The 16,096-nt window shown below is 37.1% G+C and overlaps 2 protein-coding genes across 10 annotated transcripts in view; one reads left to right on the plus strand and one right to left on the minus strand.

Annotated features, from left to right (window-relative positions):
* ECT2L (epithelial cell transforming 2 like) overlaps nt 1-16,096 on the plus strand; it is a 108,727-nt gene that overhangs the window by 84,778 nt on the left and 7,853 nt on the right. The window lies entirely within an intron of this gene.
* The window catches only part of REPS1 (RALBP1 associated Eps domain containing 1), a 79,795-nt gene that overhangs the window by 4,268 nt on the left and 59,431 nt on the right, over nt 1-16,096 (minus strand). For 2 of the 9 annotated variants that reach the window (XM_014864626.3, XM_070496334.1), the window contains exons 10-17: nt 15,321-15,401; nt 9,730-9,817; nt 8,869-8,970; nt 6,787-6,856; nt 5,550-5,668; nt 4,000-4,064; nt 1,804-1,989; nt 457-552 (exon numbers count right to left, since the gene is read on the minus strand). In XM_014864626.3, the coding sequence (XP_014720112.1) occupies nt 457-552; nt 1,804-1,989; nt 4,000-4,064; nt 5,550-5,668; nt 6,787-6,856; nt 8,869-8,970; nt 9,730-9,817; nt 15,321-15,401 (807 nt within the window). Of the gene's footprint in view, nt 1-456; nt 553-1,803; nt 1,990-3,999; nt 4,065-5,549; nt 5,669-6,786; nt 6,860-8,868; nt 8,971-9,729; nt 9,818-15,320; nt 15,402-16,096 lie in introns of all 9 variants that reach the window. The other 7 variants (XM_014864625.3, XM_070496333.1, XM_014864627.3 and 4 more) reach the window with 5 other exon arrangements.

Raw genomic sequence — 16,096 nt, forward strand, 5'->3', positions numbered from 1 at the left:
TTAAAAATTTTCATAATAAAATATCGGAGAAAAAAATTATCCCTAAAAAAGTTGAAGAAAAAGAACACAGAGTATAATATTAACCTTAGAGGTTTGATAATTTCCCCCCATTATACTGAAGACTGCAATAAAAGAAACTGAATTTTGCTCAATAAGGAAGTTCTACTTTATAGATTTGGAAGAATGTAATAACCACATAAACTTGGGAACTGTGGCATGTACTAATATAGATGACAGACTATCATCCAAAATTTTTAAATAGGCAGATCTTGTTTTGAGATAGACGAAATACATTACAGTTTATTAAAGGCAGTGGAATGGGTTAGATAATCTCAAGTTAACTTAAAGTTATTTCTAACATTTTTGTCATCTTTAAAATCTTATGAAGTAAAAATGATCTCATATAATTTTTTACATGTACCAAATGATCAACATTATAAAAGACTTTTTGTGTACCACATTGGTGGGAGCACTAGCAGCGGTCTTTTCTTCAATTTTACTATCTGTTTTGGCAACTCGAAGAGAACTTGCAGAATCAGAAGCTTTTTCAACCTAGAGATGAACATATTATTGTTACTAATTATATATAAGTAATATATAATGATGCATAGATGTATGTAACAAATCAGAGAATAAAATGTTAGGAAAATATTCATAAGAAATCTGGGATCAAGATGAGAAGGAATTTGAGAAGATCTTGTAAAATGACCATTCTCTGGCTACTGAAGGGCAGGAGGAGGGAAAGTGCTAGATGGCTGAGGGGGCAGGGGAGGCTGAGGATGCAGCTGCACACTGTTCAGGAAGTTCTTGTGGTTGGGGGAAGGGATACGTCCCCCAGGGGAGTGAATACCAGCACCCTGTGCACACCTTCCTGGAGGTACAGCCCACTTCCCCAGCTCCCCAGGGCTATCCAGAAAGTTACAGACTTGAAGAAGTGGCTAGGAGAGAATTTTTCATGGATCAGATCTATAAGAAACCTTTATCTAAATTATGCCAGTCAAATAAACATGGATTTTTGGATCTGTTAGAGAGGCTCAAGATGGGTTGAGACAATCAGAACAGAGATTTTAGAATTCCTCTGATCCTTCCAACTCCACATTTATGTTCAGTGAGGACAGACGTCCCTCAAAAAGGTCTTGCCACTAGAACTAAGCAGTCTCCTGAACACGGTCTGCAGAGATTAAATTTCAGCATCCTGTAGTCTGGAAGTCTGTCTAAAGTCACTAACGTGACTTACTCTCATACAAACTGAGTGCAGCCATGGTAACCACAGCCTCTTCCTATGTCTTCACCAAATCACACCACCAGATGCTCAGCATCCAGATGCAGCCCCTTCTTACTCCTCACCAAATCACACCACCAGATGCTCAGCATTCAGATGGAGCCCCTTCTTACTCTTCACCAAATCACACCATTAGATGCTCAGCATCCAGTTGGAGCCCCTTCTTACGTCTTCACCATATCATACCACCAGATGCTCAGCATCCAGATGGAGCTCCAGAACAGAGCTTCAGCCAGGGCCACAGGGCTGTTTATCTTTTCACTCGACGGCTCCCCTCACTCAGATTCTGTTTCTTATTCAGCATTACACTGCAACCAGCAGGTGTCTGAGGCCAATAAACAAGCTGAGAAGCAGTGACCTAGGGAACACAAGTCCTCTGGAAGCAGCAGCAGACATTTCACTCACTGATGTCACCTCTAATATCTGGTCTTTTAGGGGTTCCTCTGTTTACAGACAGGCTTATGAGCATGATGTGGAAAGAGATTCCCAGCAGAAAATTGGATAAGCCCTTGAAAACTGACCGTCGAGACCTCTGGATGTTTCTCAGTTTCATCATCTTGTTGTTCATTTACATTTGATGCAGCAAATACTTCAAACTGGCTGAAATCTGCAAAATTTGGTTGTTCTGGTATCTGCTGAGGTGAGGTACTAGTGTGAGTTATTAGGCCATCAGCATCCACTGGGCGATGTACAACGGGACCAGGAGCCTATACAATGGTTTAAGACATGGGAACAAACATTTTATTGACATATGTGTCACAGAGTAGCCTTCTTTTTCTCTGAAAATATATTATAAACATACTCTATTTTATTATCTCTAAATTCAGGGAGTGAGCTACAGTAACATTTATATCTAAAAACTACAGGTGAAACGCTAAGACATTAAAAAAAAATTAAGATGACAAACACCCAATACAAAAGATACTTTTACAAAGTTCTTTCTGCAAAGAAAGTGCACAGAAGGAGAGGGGAGGGTCCAGTCCTTCTCTCTGATTTTCCTCTGGTACTCATCTTTTTCTTAATTGGGCTAGTACATAATGGTTTATTCTTTAAAAAGTATACTTTTAAAAATGTTTCACTGTGTTTCTAAAAAGGTTATTATTATTTTTTTATTTTTTTGAGGAAGATTAGCCCTGAGCTAACATCTGCTGCCAATCCTCCTCTTTTTGCTGAGGAAGGCTGGCCCTGAGCTAACATCCATGCCCATCTTCCTCTACTTTATATGTGGGACGCCTACCACAGCATGGCTTGTCAAGTGGTGCCATGTCTGCACCTGGGATCAGAACATGTGTACTTAACCACTGCACCACTGGGCCAGCCCCTAAAAGGTTATCATTTTTAAAGTGTGAAAACCAGTGCTCTAACTCCTCCCTCAACACTTCAGTGCATTTCCCTTCAATTTGTCCTCCATTCCTTGGCCAGACCAGTCCTTCTACTCAATTGAAAAATACATTATTGCGTATCTCCTTTTAACTAAGCACTATGCATATGATAGTGAACAAAACAAGGAAGATCCATGCCCTAATAAAGCTGACAGTCTAGTGCAGGATGAGAGGTGTGTAACAAGGAATTAGAGTGTGAGGAGCTTCATGACGAAGTACAGGATGCTACAGGAATAAATCTGAAGTCTCTTCCTTGCTTACATTTTAAAGATTCTCCATTTCCTATAAGAAAGTCTACCCTTTTAAGTGTGACAGGAAGATACTCTGCGCCTCCCCACCTCCTCAGCTTCCTTTCCCGCCACTCCAGTTGTACTGAACTAACTCGTTTTCCCTTGAAGAACATGCCAGATCCCCTCACATCTCTATGGTTTTGTGGATGAGCATCCTTCTGGTTGGAATGCCCTCTCCCTAAGAAATACAATTTTATCTGTTAAGCCTCTGCTTAAGTCTTACTTCCTTCATTTTACTTATACCTTTTCAATGTGATCTCTGACTTTACTAGCCAGTAAAGCTGTGCCAAAGCACTGTATAAATACATCTACTGTAGCACTTCTTTTATAATTGTTTATAAATCTGTCTTCCTCCCTAGACAAGTTCCTGAGTCAAGAGACCAACTCACTGAGTTTCACAGCTTAACCCCAGTAAAAGTACTTTTCCTGGCAGTTTAGATAAATACTGGGATGCTCAAATTTCAGTATCTTTTATGATTTAGAAACCATATTTTTGACTGCAAATACCCAACTTCATTTTAAGAATGTAACTGAAAAAAAAACAACCAAATTTACTCACGTAAAAGACAGTCAGTCAGTCACATGAAACTAATAGCTATAATCCAGAATCTATCCTAGAATAATATAGTTTCATGCAGATCAGAACAGTGTCAACCTGGCAGGGATGCAGAGGTCATCTAACACTTCCTTTACAGATGCAGTAACACAACCAAGAGGTGCAGTGAGGTCACTCTGAGTCACTCCTAGATCCAGTACACAAATGGATATTCCATTCTCCCAATCCACTGTTCTTTCCACTAAGCCCTCCTTTGTTAACAGACATTATTATTTGGTTTACTTTGAAGCTTCTTTCAAAAAATAACTCAAAATATTATTGGAATTCTTGTCTTCCAAAAAAAGACAGCTTCCTTGAATTAAATGCTCATTTAAGACAGACAATTGGGTAATTCTAGATCTTCAAAATAATTCTAGAATAGAATCAATGGACAGTTGATCACGGGGACTGTAATAACTGATGTTTAGTAATGAATAGTTGGAGAATTACCTGTGAGGGCTGTGGTCTTGGAGGCACTGCAGGAGGATGGGCAACAACTCCAGCCTGTTGTTGTCCTGCGTGAATACAAGTCTTCTTTTTAGTAAATATGTAATTACTTTGCTAGTAGAACCAAAAAGCTGAATGTGATCAAATGATAAAGATTTCTAAGAATGGTTGGTAAGTATTGGAAGGCACATCTTACCTTGTAAAATTGTCTACATGTGACCCAATGGCCAAATCTCATGGCCTTTTCTCAGACCTTATTTCTCTTGTTCTACTGCACGAGCACTCTTGACGTGCTCCCCACTGTTTCCATAATATCATAGATTATTGGTTTCCCTCCCATATTTCTGACTGCTCGTTAGCTATCAAGTATGGAAAGTTCCAAATTTTCATTTAACATTTTATCATTTCTGTGTAAATGATTCTCAAATAATACCTCGATCTTTCTAAGCCCACCAGTCCAATTATTTCTCCTTTCCTCATCATTCCAAACTCAGAATGTGCAAAATAGAATGTCATCGCCCTCTGTCCTAACTTTCTTACTTGGATCAACGTAATAAGAACACGATCAGTTACATAAAAATGGAAAGCTTGGAGTGAGTTACAACTCCTCTCCTCTGTCAGCTAACTTAAGACTTAGCTTTCCCTCCTTGATATCTTCACATCGTTCTTTTAAAATTTCTTGTGGCATCTCTGAGGTTCCTATCTTTAAGAAAAAAAGTCACTAAGAAAAAAAATTCTCTCTCATCTGGTATCTTTTTTTTAAAAAAAAAAAGACTGGCACCTGAGCTAACATCTGTTGCCAATCTTGTTTTCTTCTTCTCCCCAAACCGTTCCCCCACCTCCCCGTACATAGCTGTATACTCTAGCTGTGAGCGCCTCTGGCTGTGCTACGTGGGATGCTGCCTCAGCATGGCCTGATGAAGCGGTGCCATGTCTGTGCCCAGGATCTGAACTGGTAAAACCCTGGGCCGCTGAAGTGGAGTGCACGAGCTTAACCACTTGGCCCTGCATCTGGAATCTTTTAAAATTCAAAATTTTTCTTCAGATAAATATCAAAAAATAAGACATAAGAGAAATTAAAATAAAGTGTTTATGTCTTTAATTAACTTTAAAATCAAATGACAATATATAATATGCTTCTCTGTCACCTACTGTGGTGGTCTAGTGGTTAAGATTAGGCGCTTACTGCCATGGCCTGGGTTTGTTTCCCAGTCAAGGAACCACACGACTGTCTGTCAGTTGTCATACTGTGGTGGCTGCATGTTGCTGTGATGCTGAAAGCTGTGCCACTGAGATTTAAAAAAATACCAGCAGGGTCACCCATGGTGGACAGGTTTTAGCGGAGCTTCCAGACTTAGACTAGGAAGGAGGATCTAGCCACCCACTCCTAAAAAAATTGGCCACGAAAACCCTATAAATAGCAGTGGAGCATTGTCTAATACAGCGCTGGAAGGTGAGAAGATGGTGCAAAAAGACCAGGCAGGGTTCCACTCTGCTGTCCACAGGGTCACTAGGAGTTGGAATCGATTCCACAGCATCAACAACACTCCTACCTGTGGTGACTGTAAAGGTCCGATTCATATCTAGAGATGATGATCTCGAATGAGAGGGCTGCGGCCTTGGAGGGGGAGGTGGTGGTGCAGTGTTATCAGGCGAGGTTCCTGAATGAGACCTGCAAAATTCACCCTGTTACATTTGGTCACGCTACTCACATTGGAGGTTTTTTTTTTAAGCATTCAAACTGGGCTAAGCAGCAAAGGATCTTATTGGTGTGTGACATTTTCTCAAGTAGGCATACAAGTATTATAATGCACACTAAACCAATGGTTATTTAATGTGGCAAATAATCCTTTTTACAAAGTCTAATTATACATTTAACAAAATTTCCAAAAATTTGAAAAGCAAGTTAATTAACATGAATTCAAGGTAGACTGCAAACCTAGCGTAATGTTTTCCCATTTAATTAAAGGTAGTATTAGTCTGAAAAACTATTTTCAAAAAAGAGAAACTACTCTCAGATACAGTTAGCTCTCAACTTATTTAAAGTGTGAAGCTGAGGTATACTTTGGCTCACTCTTGGAGGTGCTTGTTCCTGTCTTGCCACAGGCCACCCCACTTTAAAGGTGAGCATATTCATGTTAGACTCGCTCCAGAGATTCACTTATCACAACCACAAAAGTCTTCTGTATTCTGAAAAGAATCTCACGGACTCTGGCAATCTGATCCTCACGTACAGGGATAAAAAGCAGAATAAAATCCAAGGTGACTGAGAACTCTAAGAAACACAGGAAGAAATATATGAAGAAGCAGCCTTTGGACTCTAAGCTCTTTGAAGATTTTACATTACTAGTCTCTATACCCTCCAGGCGTGTGGAAAAAAAATACTCACCATGTATTAAAAGCGAGGGGAGAAAGATGCTTCTGTCTCTTTTAAACCAGAATTCTTTTGGTGCTTGACATAGGCTATAAAAGGAAACCTGTACATTTATACTTAAACAGACTCTCACTGTTTACCTACAAGAAGGACTGTGTTAAACAGCCAGTGCCAAGAAGTGCTCAGCCCTGTTTAAACCTTCCACAGAACACCATGAAGACAGCAGGGGTTCCTTTTGTTTTCCTACTAAAGCTGGGAAGAATCGAAATTACTTCTTTTTTACATACATCAATAGGTAACCTAACAGCCTTCAGAGAAGTGAAGAACTGAAGAGTAGAGAAAAATAATTTATACTTGGTTCTAAATAATTTTAAATGTTAAACTGTAACAAGCTTTTTATTGACAGAAATACTGACCTTTGATGAGTTACATTGTTTCCAATCTGTTCTGGGTCCGAAGTAAAAGAGTCTGAACTACTGTAACCATCTGCTGATAAATGGGATATACCCTATTTAATAATAATCATTTCTTCACTTTTTACACTACACACCCCAAACAAATATAACTGAATTATTATTTCTAATCAGAGATATTAAAAAATTGGCTAAAAAGGTTAACAATTCTTCCCAGTGTTAGTAATTGTAAAATAAAATCATGGCATATTTATACAACAAAATACTAGACACATAGAAAAGTTACAACCTAGAAAAGTTAATATTTAATAACACAGAAATATTCAAAATAAGTTACATGGAAAGAGGTTACAAAACAGCATGTATAGTATTTCATTTTATGTAAAAATATAATATGTACAGAATGAGGATTAAGGTTGACAACGAATGTTAATCATGGTCATTTGCAGAATAGTGAGATTATGAATAATTTTTATTTCCCTATTTTTATTATGTTTCTACAATAATTTGTAAATTACTTTCATAATTAAAAAGCCATTTTTTTAAAGAAAAAATTAGAAGAATTTAAAGAAAACATTTAAAAATTGTTAATGTGAAAAATTAAAAATTTGACAAGGGAATAAAATGTGCTTAGACAATACTAAAATCTATGTAATTAAAAAGAGGTTCCCAATCTTTTACCAGAGGAAACATCATTTTCAGTTTCCTCACAGTCTTATGAGGTAGAGAATTCCAGAAGGAGACTTATGGTTATGACACAATAAAGAAATTTTAAAATAGAAACTAGCAACAATCTGGAGGAATACTACTATATACTTTGGAGAGTTATAAATTGAAGTTTCATTTCAAAACGTATTCCTTTCCTTTTTCTTGTCAAATCACTGAATTATTTAACAGGCACAAAAATGATGCTAAAACTTAACGCATTTCCATTTGGATGTTCTGATAGGCATCTCAAAGCTCAGGTGTTCAACGTGAACTCCCAGTCTCCCTGACAAACCTACTCCTATCGCAGCCTTCCTCAATTCCCGCTTCCTAGCCCCAAATCATCTCTCTCACATCCTAGGCCACATAGGTAAGCAAATCCTGTGGTCTTTCCCTACAAAATGTGGACAGAACTGACCACTTCTCAGCACCTCTTCTGTGACCACCACAGGTCATCATCTTCCACCGTCTCCTAGTCTTTCCCTGTTTTGATTCCTGCCTTCTTCTGGCCTATTACCAATACAGCAGCCAAAGTGATCTTATTAAAAAAGGAAGGTCATACCACGTCATTTCTCCATTCAAAACCACCTAATGCTCTTCATCTCATTCAGTAAGACTCAGTCTTACACTGCTCCCTGGTTACTATTCTATCACTTGCTAACCTCTGCCCGCCATATTTGCTAACTAGGTCTATTCTGGTGCTTGCTTGCTGTTCTCAGTAGACGTAAGGCATGCTTCCTAAATCAGGGCTTCACATTTGCTGTTCCCTGTGCCTTAAACGTCCTTCCTTCAGATAGTCACACAGCGGAATCCCTCATCTCCTTCAAGTTTTAACTCAAATGTCATCTTTCGGTAATGCGTTCTTAAACCATCTTATTTAAAACGTCACTGTTTCTCCCCTTTCCCAGCTTTATTTTTATCCAGGGTGTTAACTACTTCCTAAGATATGAGTTACTTTTTTTCATCTTTTTCCCTTATCTCCCCTATAGAATGTAAGCTCCATAAGGGCAAAGATGTTTTCAATTTCGTTTACTGCTGAATCCCCAGTGCCTAGAACAGAGCCTGGCACATAGTATTCAATTAACACTGGCTGAATTAATGAATATACACCATTTCTTGGGAGAAGGAAAGAAAAGAGCTAGTGGGGAAGAGCCAATGCACTAATCTGGCTAATTAAGAGGGAGGGCACACAGGAGGCCGGCGCTGAAGCAGGTTCAGGCAGCAACAGGCAACTGCTTATTCATACAGAGGGCAAGGTATTTCAAAGGGCTGACTATTCAGTGAAGACAAGATTAAATGGCTATATATTTGAATCATTCAGACTCTAAATCCAGGCTCTATAAACTTCAAAGGGAGGATGTAATGCTATCTTTCACTTACCTACAGTGTTTCCAGAAGCAAATTTCACCGATGAATTTATCTTATTTTCTTCTGAAAGGTCAGATGTTTTCACAAGTAATGGGCTGGTGGGATTAGTATGATCTAGTAGAGAATTATTAGGTAAAAATACAAGACATAGGTATTTGAATTAATAAATCATAAACCTCAGAAGATAAGACTTTATTTAGATATTCCAAAGAAGCAGCAGGCAAATCCATGAGATATTAGACAAAATAAGGTTTTTAAGAAAAACAAACATAAACCTCTTTATATAGAATTTTGTTTTCTGCCATAATAGAAGATATTTTATAATAAAAAAGCCAATTTGCATGTCCATATTTTTAAATTTTATCCCTGTAGGGAAATTACTTGAACAAAACACCACATAAGTGGCTGTAAAATAAGTAAATTATGATATTGACTTATATAGAAAATCTACCTCTGAGAAACCCGAACTAAAACATTTAATCTAAAATAAGGAGAAACTTCAAGAGTTCAAGTAAAACATATAATTTCAAAGCCAAAACTTATTTTAACATATATCTTTTCAGTTAAAACCTGAACTTACTTTAAATGTAAATTCACAATAGTGATCATAAAAACCCACAGAGTATTAGAAAAGTCACATTTTCCAAATGTCCTTATTTAAAAACTTTATAATTTAAAGTTGACAATTTCCTTTTGAAAACTGTAACATAAATTAAAATATACATGCAAGCACACGTAGATATGTATGATTATAGAAAGTAGTATGTTGAAAAATAAGCAATTAAGAAAGAAATCTGAACCCTGACAGAATAATTACTTGTATATTTCAGTCTGATGATAACCTAGCATACGACCCAGCAACAGCTTCCTTACCACTGCCAGCTCTTTTCAGTTCCATCTCCTGCATGTGGATTTTGCTTGGCGTCATCCGAATGGGAACTGGATGAACAATAGCAGTATCCTAGAGACAAACAGGAGGAAGCACAGATCTGTACTAAGATGCCAAGCTGACAGCATGAAATAACCAAAACTAACAATACTTTAAAAACTGGCATATAGACTTTCTCATTCACACTAAGGCAAGCATGAAAATTAATTTTTAATGAAAAGTTCTGGAATTAAATTTAAAATTAAATCATAAAAAATTTATACATGCCTAATAATCTGATTTATTTTTAGAAAAAGCATATTTTAACTTTTGAGTGAGTAAAGATATGAGTGGAAAAAATGATCTTATAAAAACAGTTCAAGACAATATTCAAAGGCAAAGTGTGAAATGATCTAATGAAATTATACAAATCTGAACCTTTGAGGTTAAAGTGAACTATTTCTTGAGAGTCCCAAGACTAAGTAACAGACTGAACTCATTTTCATTAAACTGCTCAAGAAAATATGATACTTTTCTTTTTCACATATAAAATAGTTAATGAGATGCCTGTTGCACTGTAAGAGTAAGCATGATACACACTCACTATAGATCAGTTCTACAGAAAGGTTTAAAATTTAGCATAAAACTTCCACAAAGGAATCCATTTTCAAAGAAGAATGAGTGAAACTCCTATTCTAACACCTTCTTAAACCTTTTTTCATGACTGTAATATATCTGATGTTCCCAAACTTCATGAGCGGCAAGTCTAGGTAGAAGAGTGAGGGACCTGGCAGGAGAGACTTGTGGAAAGTATGAAAAGAGCAAAGCAGGAGGAAGACACGGGCAGCCTCTCAGAGACGGGAGGAAAAGACAAAGGTGCCCCTGGCACTCAGGCATGGAGCTGAGACTCCAGGGGAGGAGCCAGAATGGGGTCAAGCATTGGCTGAATAGCGAGAGACCAGCTGAAATCCTCTAAAGGGGCTCAGCTCCTTCTATGAGGAGTCGGTTCACGTTCTGTATGTGCTGCTGCTAAAGAGTGAACTTGAGACCCTTGAATTTCGAATATCTAGCAATGAGTTAAGTTTATAATTTAGTGGAAGGATAATGACCTTTCAGTTTAAGTCAGACACTGTTTTGGTGACAGTATGGAGTAACACCAAGCCCCTGCTAGAGCGAGTTAAGTTCCAGCACACCATCTCTTGTTTGATAGGTCTCCTTGGCTTACTCAATAATCTCTAAATTCAGAAAATTTATAACAAATGAATTCTTTATTGCAACTATACTGATCAAATCCATTCATAGTAATTTCTTGCACCCACATCAGTGAGATTCTGGACAGAGTTCATGTATTATCCAATCAACTTGAACTAATGTTTCCCTACAACTCTAAAATTACAGTCAGAAAGACGAACACTATAGATGGGGAAAAGTTTAGATTTCTCACAAAATAATGAGTCACTCTCAGGAAAATATTTATAACAATATACTTAAGATGTTATTTGTTATGTTTATGGTTATAAAAGACATGGCTTTAGGAATAACTGTACTATTTTCTTAACTTACAATTTTAACAGCAGAAACAACTGCTATGAGAATCAAAATTTAACATTATAAGACAAGATCAAAGGAGTAAGAAATGATAGTTCATGAGACAATAAGTTCTTATTCCAAACCCAAATCAAACTAGGAAAAAACAAGGCAAACTTATTAGATGCTTTAACTCATAAGATTCATCTAATACATATTCATTGTGTGTGTGTGTGTATGAAATCAGATTTATAAAGCTTATAACAGCTGGAAATAAATGGAAGTCACAATAATGGTTCCAAGAAAAGAAAATCATCAACGTTCTATTCATTCTCCAAATAATTTGCATAAGTTTCTGTACCAGCATGTCAATTTTCAATTGCTTACTTTAGTCATACAACTACTAGATGCTATCAGCCTGCCATAGCTTTGGTCCAGTGGATCCTATTGCTAGCAAGACAAGGCAATTCCTTGAAGAGCTTTACATAGATGACCAGGCCTAGTCTCAGACTAGCCTATCAGAATCTCGGTTTTGGACTGTGATGTGCAGCAGGATAGAGAGCTTCGTCTTTAAGCATTTCGAAATCCAAATGGAGAACAATGAATGCTCACAAGCTTCTGAGTCCTGAGCCACAAGATGCCAAAGCAATACTTTCTCTGCTCCAAACTAGCGTCCCCAAATTTAAAAATAGAGAAAAATGTATAACGACTGACAGCTAGGCTCTGCCCCTTTCTTCTACACATTCAAATTGCTCAAAGCCTTTAGGAAACCCATTCCTAACCACTCACTGCAAATTTGTAGCATATATTTGGGCATCTGATTTTATATAATTTAGCACTTTATTGAATATTATGTTATGCTCACAGATATTTTCTACTTGCCTAAATCCTATTATCTTGTCTGTCTGAATCCAGCCCTGCCTACCTCTATTCCTGTATCACTAATTTAGCTCAGGTGCTCATCATCTCCCTCTCTCTAGATCCTGTCAAACCTTCACATTGTTGCCTGAGTCATCTTCCCAGCTACCTCTTCCTCATCCTATCTTATCACGGTACTTCTTGTTAGCCCCTAGTGGCTACGAGATTAAGTTCAGATCCTTCTCTAGCATACAAAGATCTTCCAGGTCTGGTTTCAACCACATGTTTTAGCCCTGTCATTCTCCTATACACATTTCTACCCTATACTCCCACCACACTGAACTGATCCTGCTCATGATATTCTCTCTGCTTGGAATGCTCGTGTCTACTTCCACCAATTCAGGTTCTTTCAAAACTCAGCACACAAACATAACTTTTTATGTGAACACTGTGCCAAGTATACCGGGCTGAGTTAGCCCACAGTTCTCTGCCCACAATTTTGTTCACGGCTACATATGATAATTATGACAATCAGCTATATTACAATCATCAACTTGTAATAATTAAGCGGTGGTCTACTTAAAACTGGAATTTTGTTTTTGAGGTGTTTGTATTGCTAGAGAATGTCACAATGCACCTGGAAGGGGCTCCACCAAACCAGGTGAGTTGGCTGGGCATAATAAGTGACCAAACTAACTTCCTTTTCATACCCTGAACAACTCAGAAGTTCTATAGCACTTAACATCAGGCATAAATCACGGCAAAGACAGTGCACGACACTTCTCATCAGTCAAGAGTTTCCCAGCAGAACCAGATTCTACCAGAGGCTATTAACTGATAAGCAGTTCAACAAAAGTAATCAAGTTTCTGCAAATGAGATATCAGAAACTCAATTTCATCACAATTCTGGGAGCCTAATAATTAACCATCTCAGTTTACATGTGAGGTCACTGTACTGTGTGATAGCTGTCCTAAGTGCTACAGAGCAGTTTGAAGCTTTCCATAGACTTTCACTTTATTGGGCAAACGGCTAAATATAAAATTTTAGCTTTTCAAAAATGTTCCATTAAACATTTCCAACACTGTAAGGTATGTTAAATTCATATTAGAACTGCAGTGGTTTTCTCTCCTAGGTGATTCTTTTCTAATCTGAGCAGATGTTATCTACTTACTTATAACCCTTATTTATATAAGCCCTGAAAAGGATCATCTGGGATTGTGGCTACAGGCTGTGTTCTGCAGACAGGCATGTGTCAGGCAAGCATTAAACGAAGGTTAAGAAACTCAGACTCTCAGTGAGAGCATGGCATTGAGTGAGATTACTAGTTGGGGGAACAAGTTTAGATTTGTTTGCCACCATGAAAGAAAAAAGATAATTCTAGGTGCCAGATGATAAATATTTAAGACTGCCAACTTTATCAAATTTAGAGGTCTAAATTCAAGTTTAAAATGTCATTTAACCACTTTTAATTTTCCAAGAGCCTCCTGCCACACGAGAGAGAAAAGAAAGTGTCGAGTCACACCATTTTAAACATTAGAGCTGGAATTAATAAATTTGGATATTATTTCCAAGAAGTTACAAGAACATCACTTTTATTCAGTCAAATAGTCCCCTGCATTTCCTGCCAGTCACGAGTCAATTTATTTTGCCTCCGAGTTCTAGATTTTTAGATATAATATTCTTTCCTGGCATGACAAAGATTCATAATACTATGAATTATGAATTATTTTCAATATCTCTTGAGTTAGAGAATAAAATGCAGTTTCTTTATTGCTACATCAAATCTTCCTTCCCAATAACCTATTTTAAATGGAATTAATTGACTGTGTAAGTAGGAGATAAGAATAATATGGAGAAATGAAACTTACAGCTAAAGTAAAACTTTCTTTTTAGCTTACAGCACCTGTCACTGCCTAAGAGACCTTAATCATAGCTGCTAGTAAGCAGCAAAAATTCTAAGTGCTGTCCCTTTATTTCTCTTTCATTTTTCAGAGATTAAAACCAAAGATTAATGCCCTCAAAGTAACAAGAGAAGCAAAAGGCAGAGATAATTTACATATTAATTGGCTCTTGAATAACTAACAGACTATAAAACAGACACTTAAAAACACTTCCATACATTATCTGTTTGATTTCAATATAACAGTATCCTCTATATTTCAAATAGATATAAATTCTTCAAAAGTATAACACACCAATGATCCATTAATTTAAACTGTTGAAGATGTACTATTATCTTTAAATGCCACTTCTCCCAAATCCACATTAAATAACAGGACATTTTTATGTTTAATTAATAAATGCTGTCTTTGATCAGAAACATCTAAAATGAACGCCTGTGTCACTTTCTCCATATCTTTTCACCAAACTCATGTTACAAATCCTACTTCTCTCTACTCTCTTCTTCCCTTTCTTCTTCCTTCCTTTTCTTTTTGAAAGGTGCTTATTATTAGCAGGTCTTTCTCTTTAAAAGAGAAAAAACTAAAAGGAAAAGCAAGAGTGAACAGTGAGAGGAATGATTAACATCTAAGGTTTTGAAGTTTTCAAGTAACTTGAGGGACAGGTGGGGCATATGCAAAATTAATTCTATGGGGACAGGATATATTTCTTAAATCAAGCTGTGAACTTTGTAGCATTTTCAAAGCAACACAGTGCACCACGGGAAGACAAGACAGAAGCTCCTTTGCACAATGGGAATCTCTGACCAACAACTCTGTATTGTTTTGCTGAACTTGATTCTCTTTAACAGAACTCAACATACTAGTTAAGTCAAAGCCATACCATTTGGACTGTTAAAATAAAGGATGACATTGCATATTTACATACATAGTACATATTACGTGAAGTGTAAGCATACAAATAAAACAGCATTTACCAAATGTCACTACACTGAAATAAGCAGTATATGTATAATATAACATACATTTAATCAGCAAATGAAAACAAGGTCAACTAAATCGTCACAAAATGCTTCTTTACACACATGTACCAGATTTTAAAAACATAGTTTTCTCTCGCCAAAATAACTAGAAGATATAAAGAACAGTAAACATGTTCTTTCCACCCTTAAGCACACAAAAATTGAAAAGCCTGTCACCATTTCCCTCTAAGCATCCCACTGAATCATGCATATCAGCTAAAAAACATAATGAATGGAAATTTGGGTTAATAAAATTAATTTCAAACAAGCAAGCTAAGTGATTGACTTACAGGATCAGCTGGTGCAATGTTAGAATCAAATTGGGTCAGAGTTTGTGAGCTTGAAGAGCGTTCACTAAATGTCTCCCACTGCTGAACAGACAGAGGAGAGACAAGTCAGCATGACAAGAAAGATGGAGTAGAGACCACTGGAGAAGATTTAGCAAAGTCATTCAGAGGTTGCACTGCAAGTTGTATTTCACAGGTCTGAGAAAATTCTGTAATTTCTATTTTTCTATAAACATTTTATACTTATCTATGCCAGGCCATCTTGTAAGGTAAGCTGAGCAGTGTCCCAACCAAACGTGCAGTAACAACTGACTGCAATCTCCATGGAAGAGATTCAAAACCTTACACAACTCAAATGCGAAATACAGCATAGGAAAAAAGTCTAAGTGGTACAAATGGTGACAGAGCAAAAATGTGAAGGGGTTTGTCTTGACTAGAGAAAGAATAACTTCAAATCCTTCTTTTTTAAATTCAAATGTTAATATATTGATTTGATGATGCTAAAGAACCTTGAACACCAAAGTTTTTGTCAAAACAAAGCAAGTCAGTGTGAGTTGCCAGTGCGACCCCTGAAAGATGATTCTATTATGTACGTGCACATATTTTATACACATGTATAGATATTTAACAAAATATAATTAGATAAAATGCAAAGAATTCTGGAATTAATATGTTGGGGCTTATGTCAATCGGTAGCAAGTCAACCCCCGCCATCAGCACCACAAACAGGGCCATGCCAGACCACAAGACAGAACTGCCAGTCAGGCACCCAGCCCCAC

The sequence above is a fragment of the Equus asinus genome, chromosome 24, assembly GCF_041296235.1.
Source record: "Equus asinus isolate D_3611 breed Donkey chromosome 24, EquAss-T2T_v2, whole genome shotgun sequence".
Lineage (NCBI taxonomy): Eukaryota > Metazoa > Chordata > Mammalia > Perissodactyla > Equidae > Equus > Equus asinus.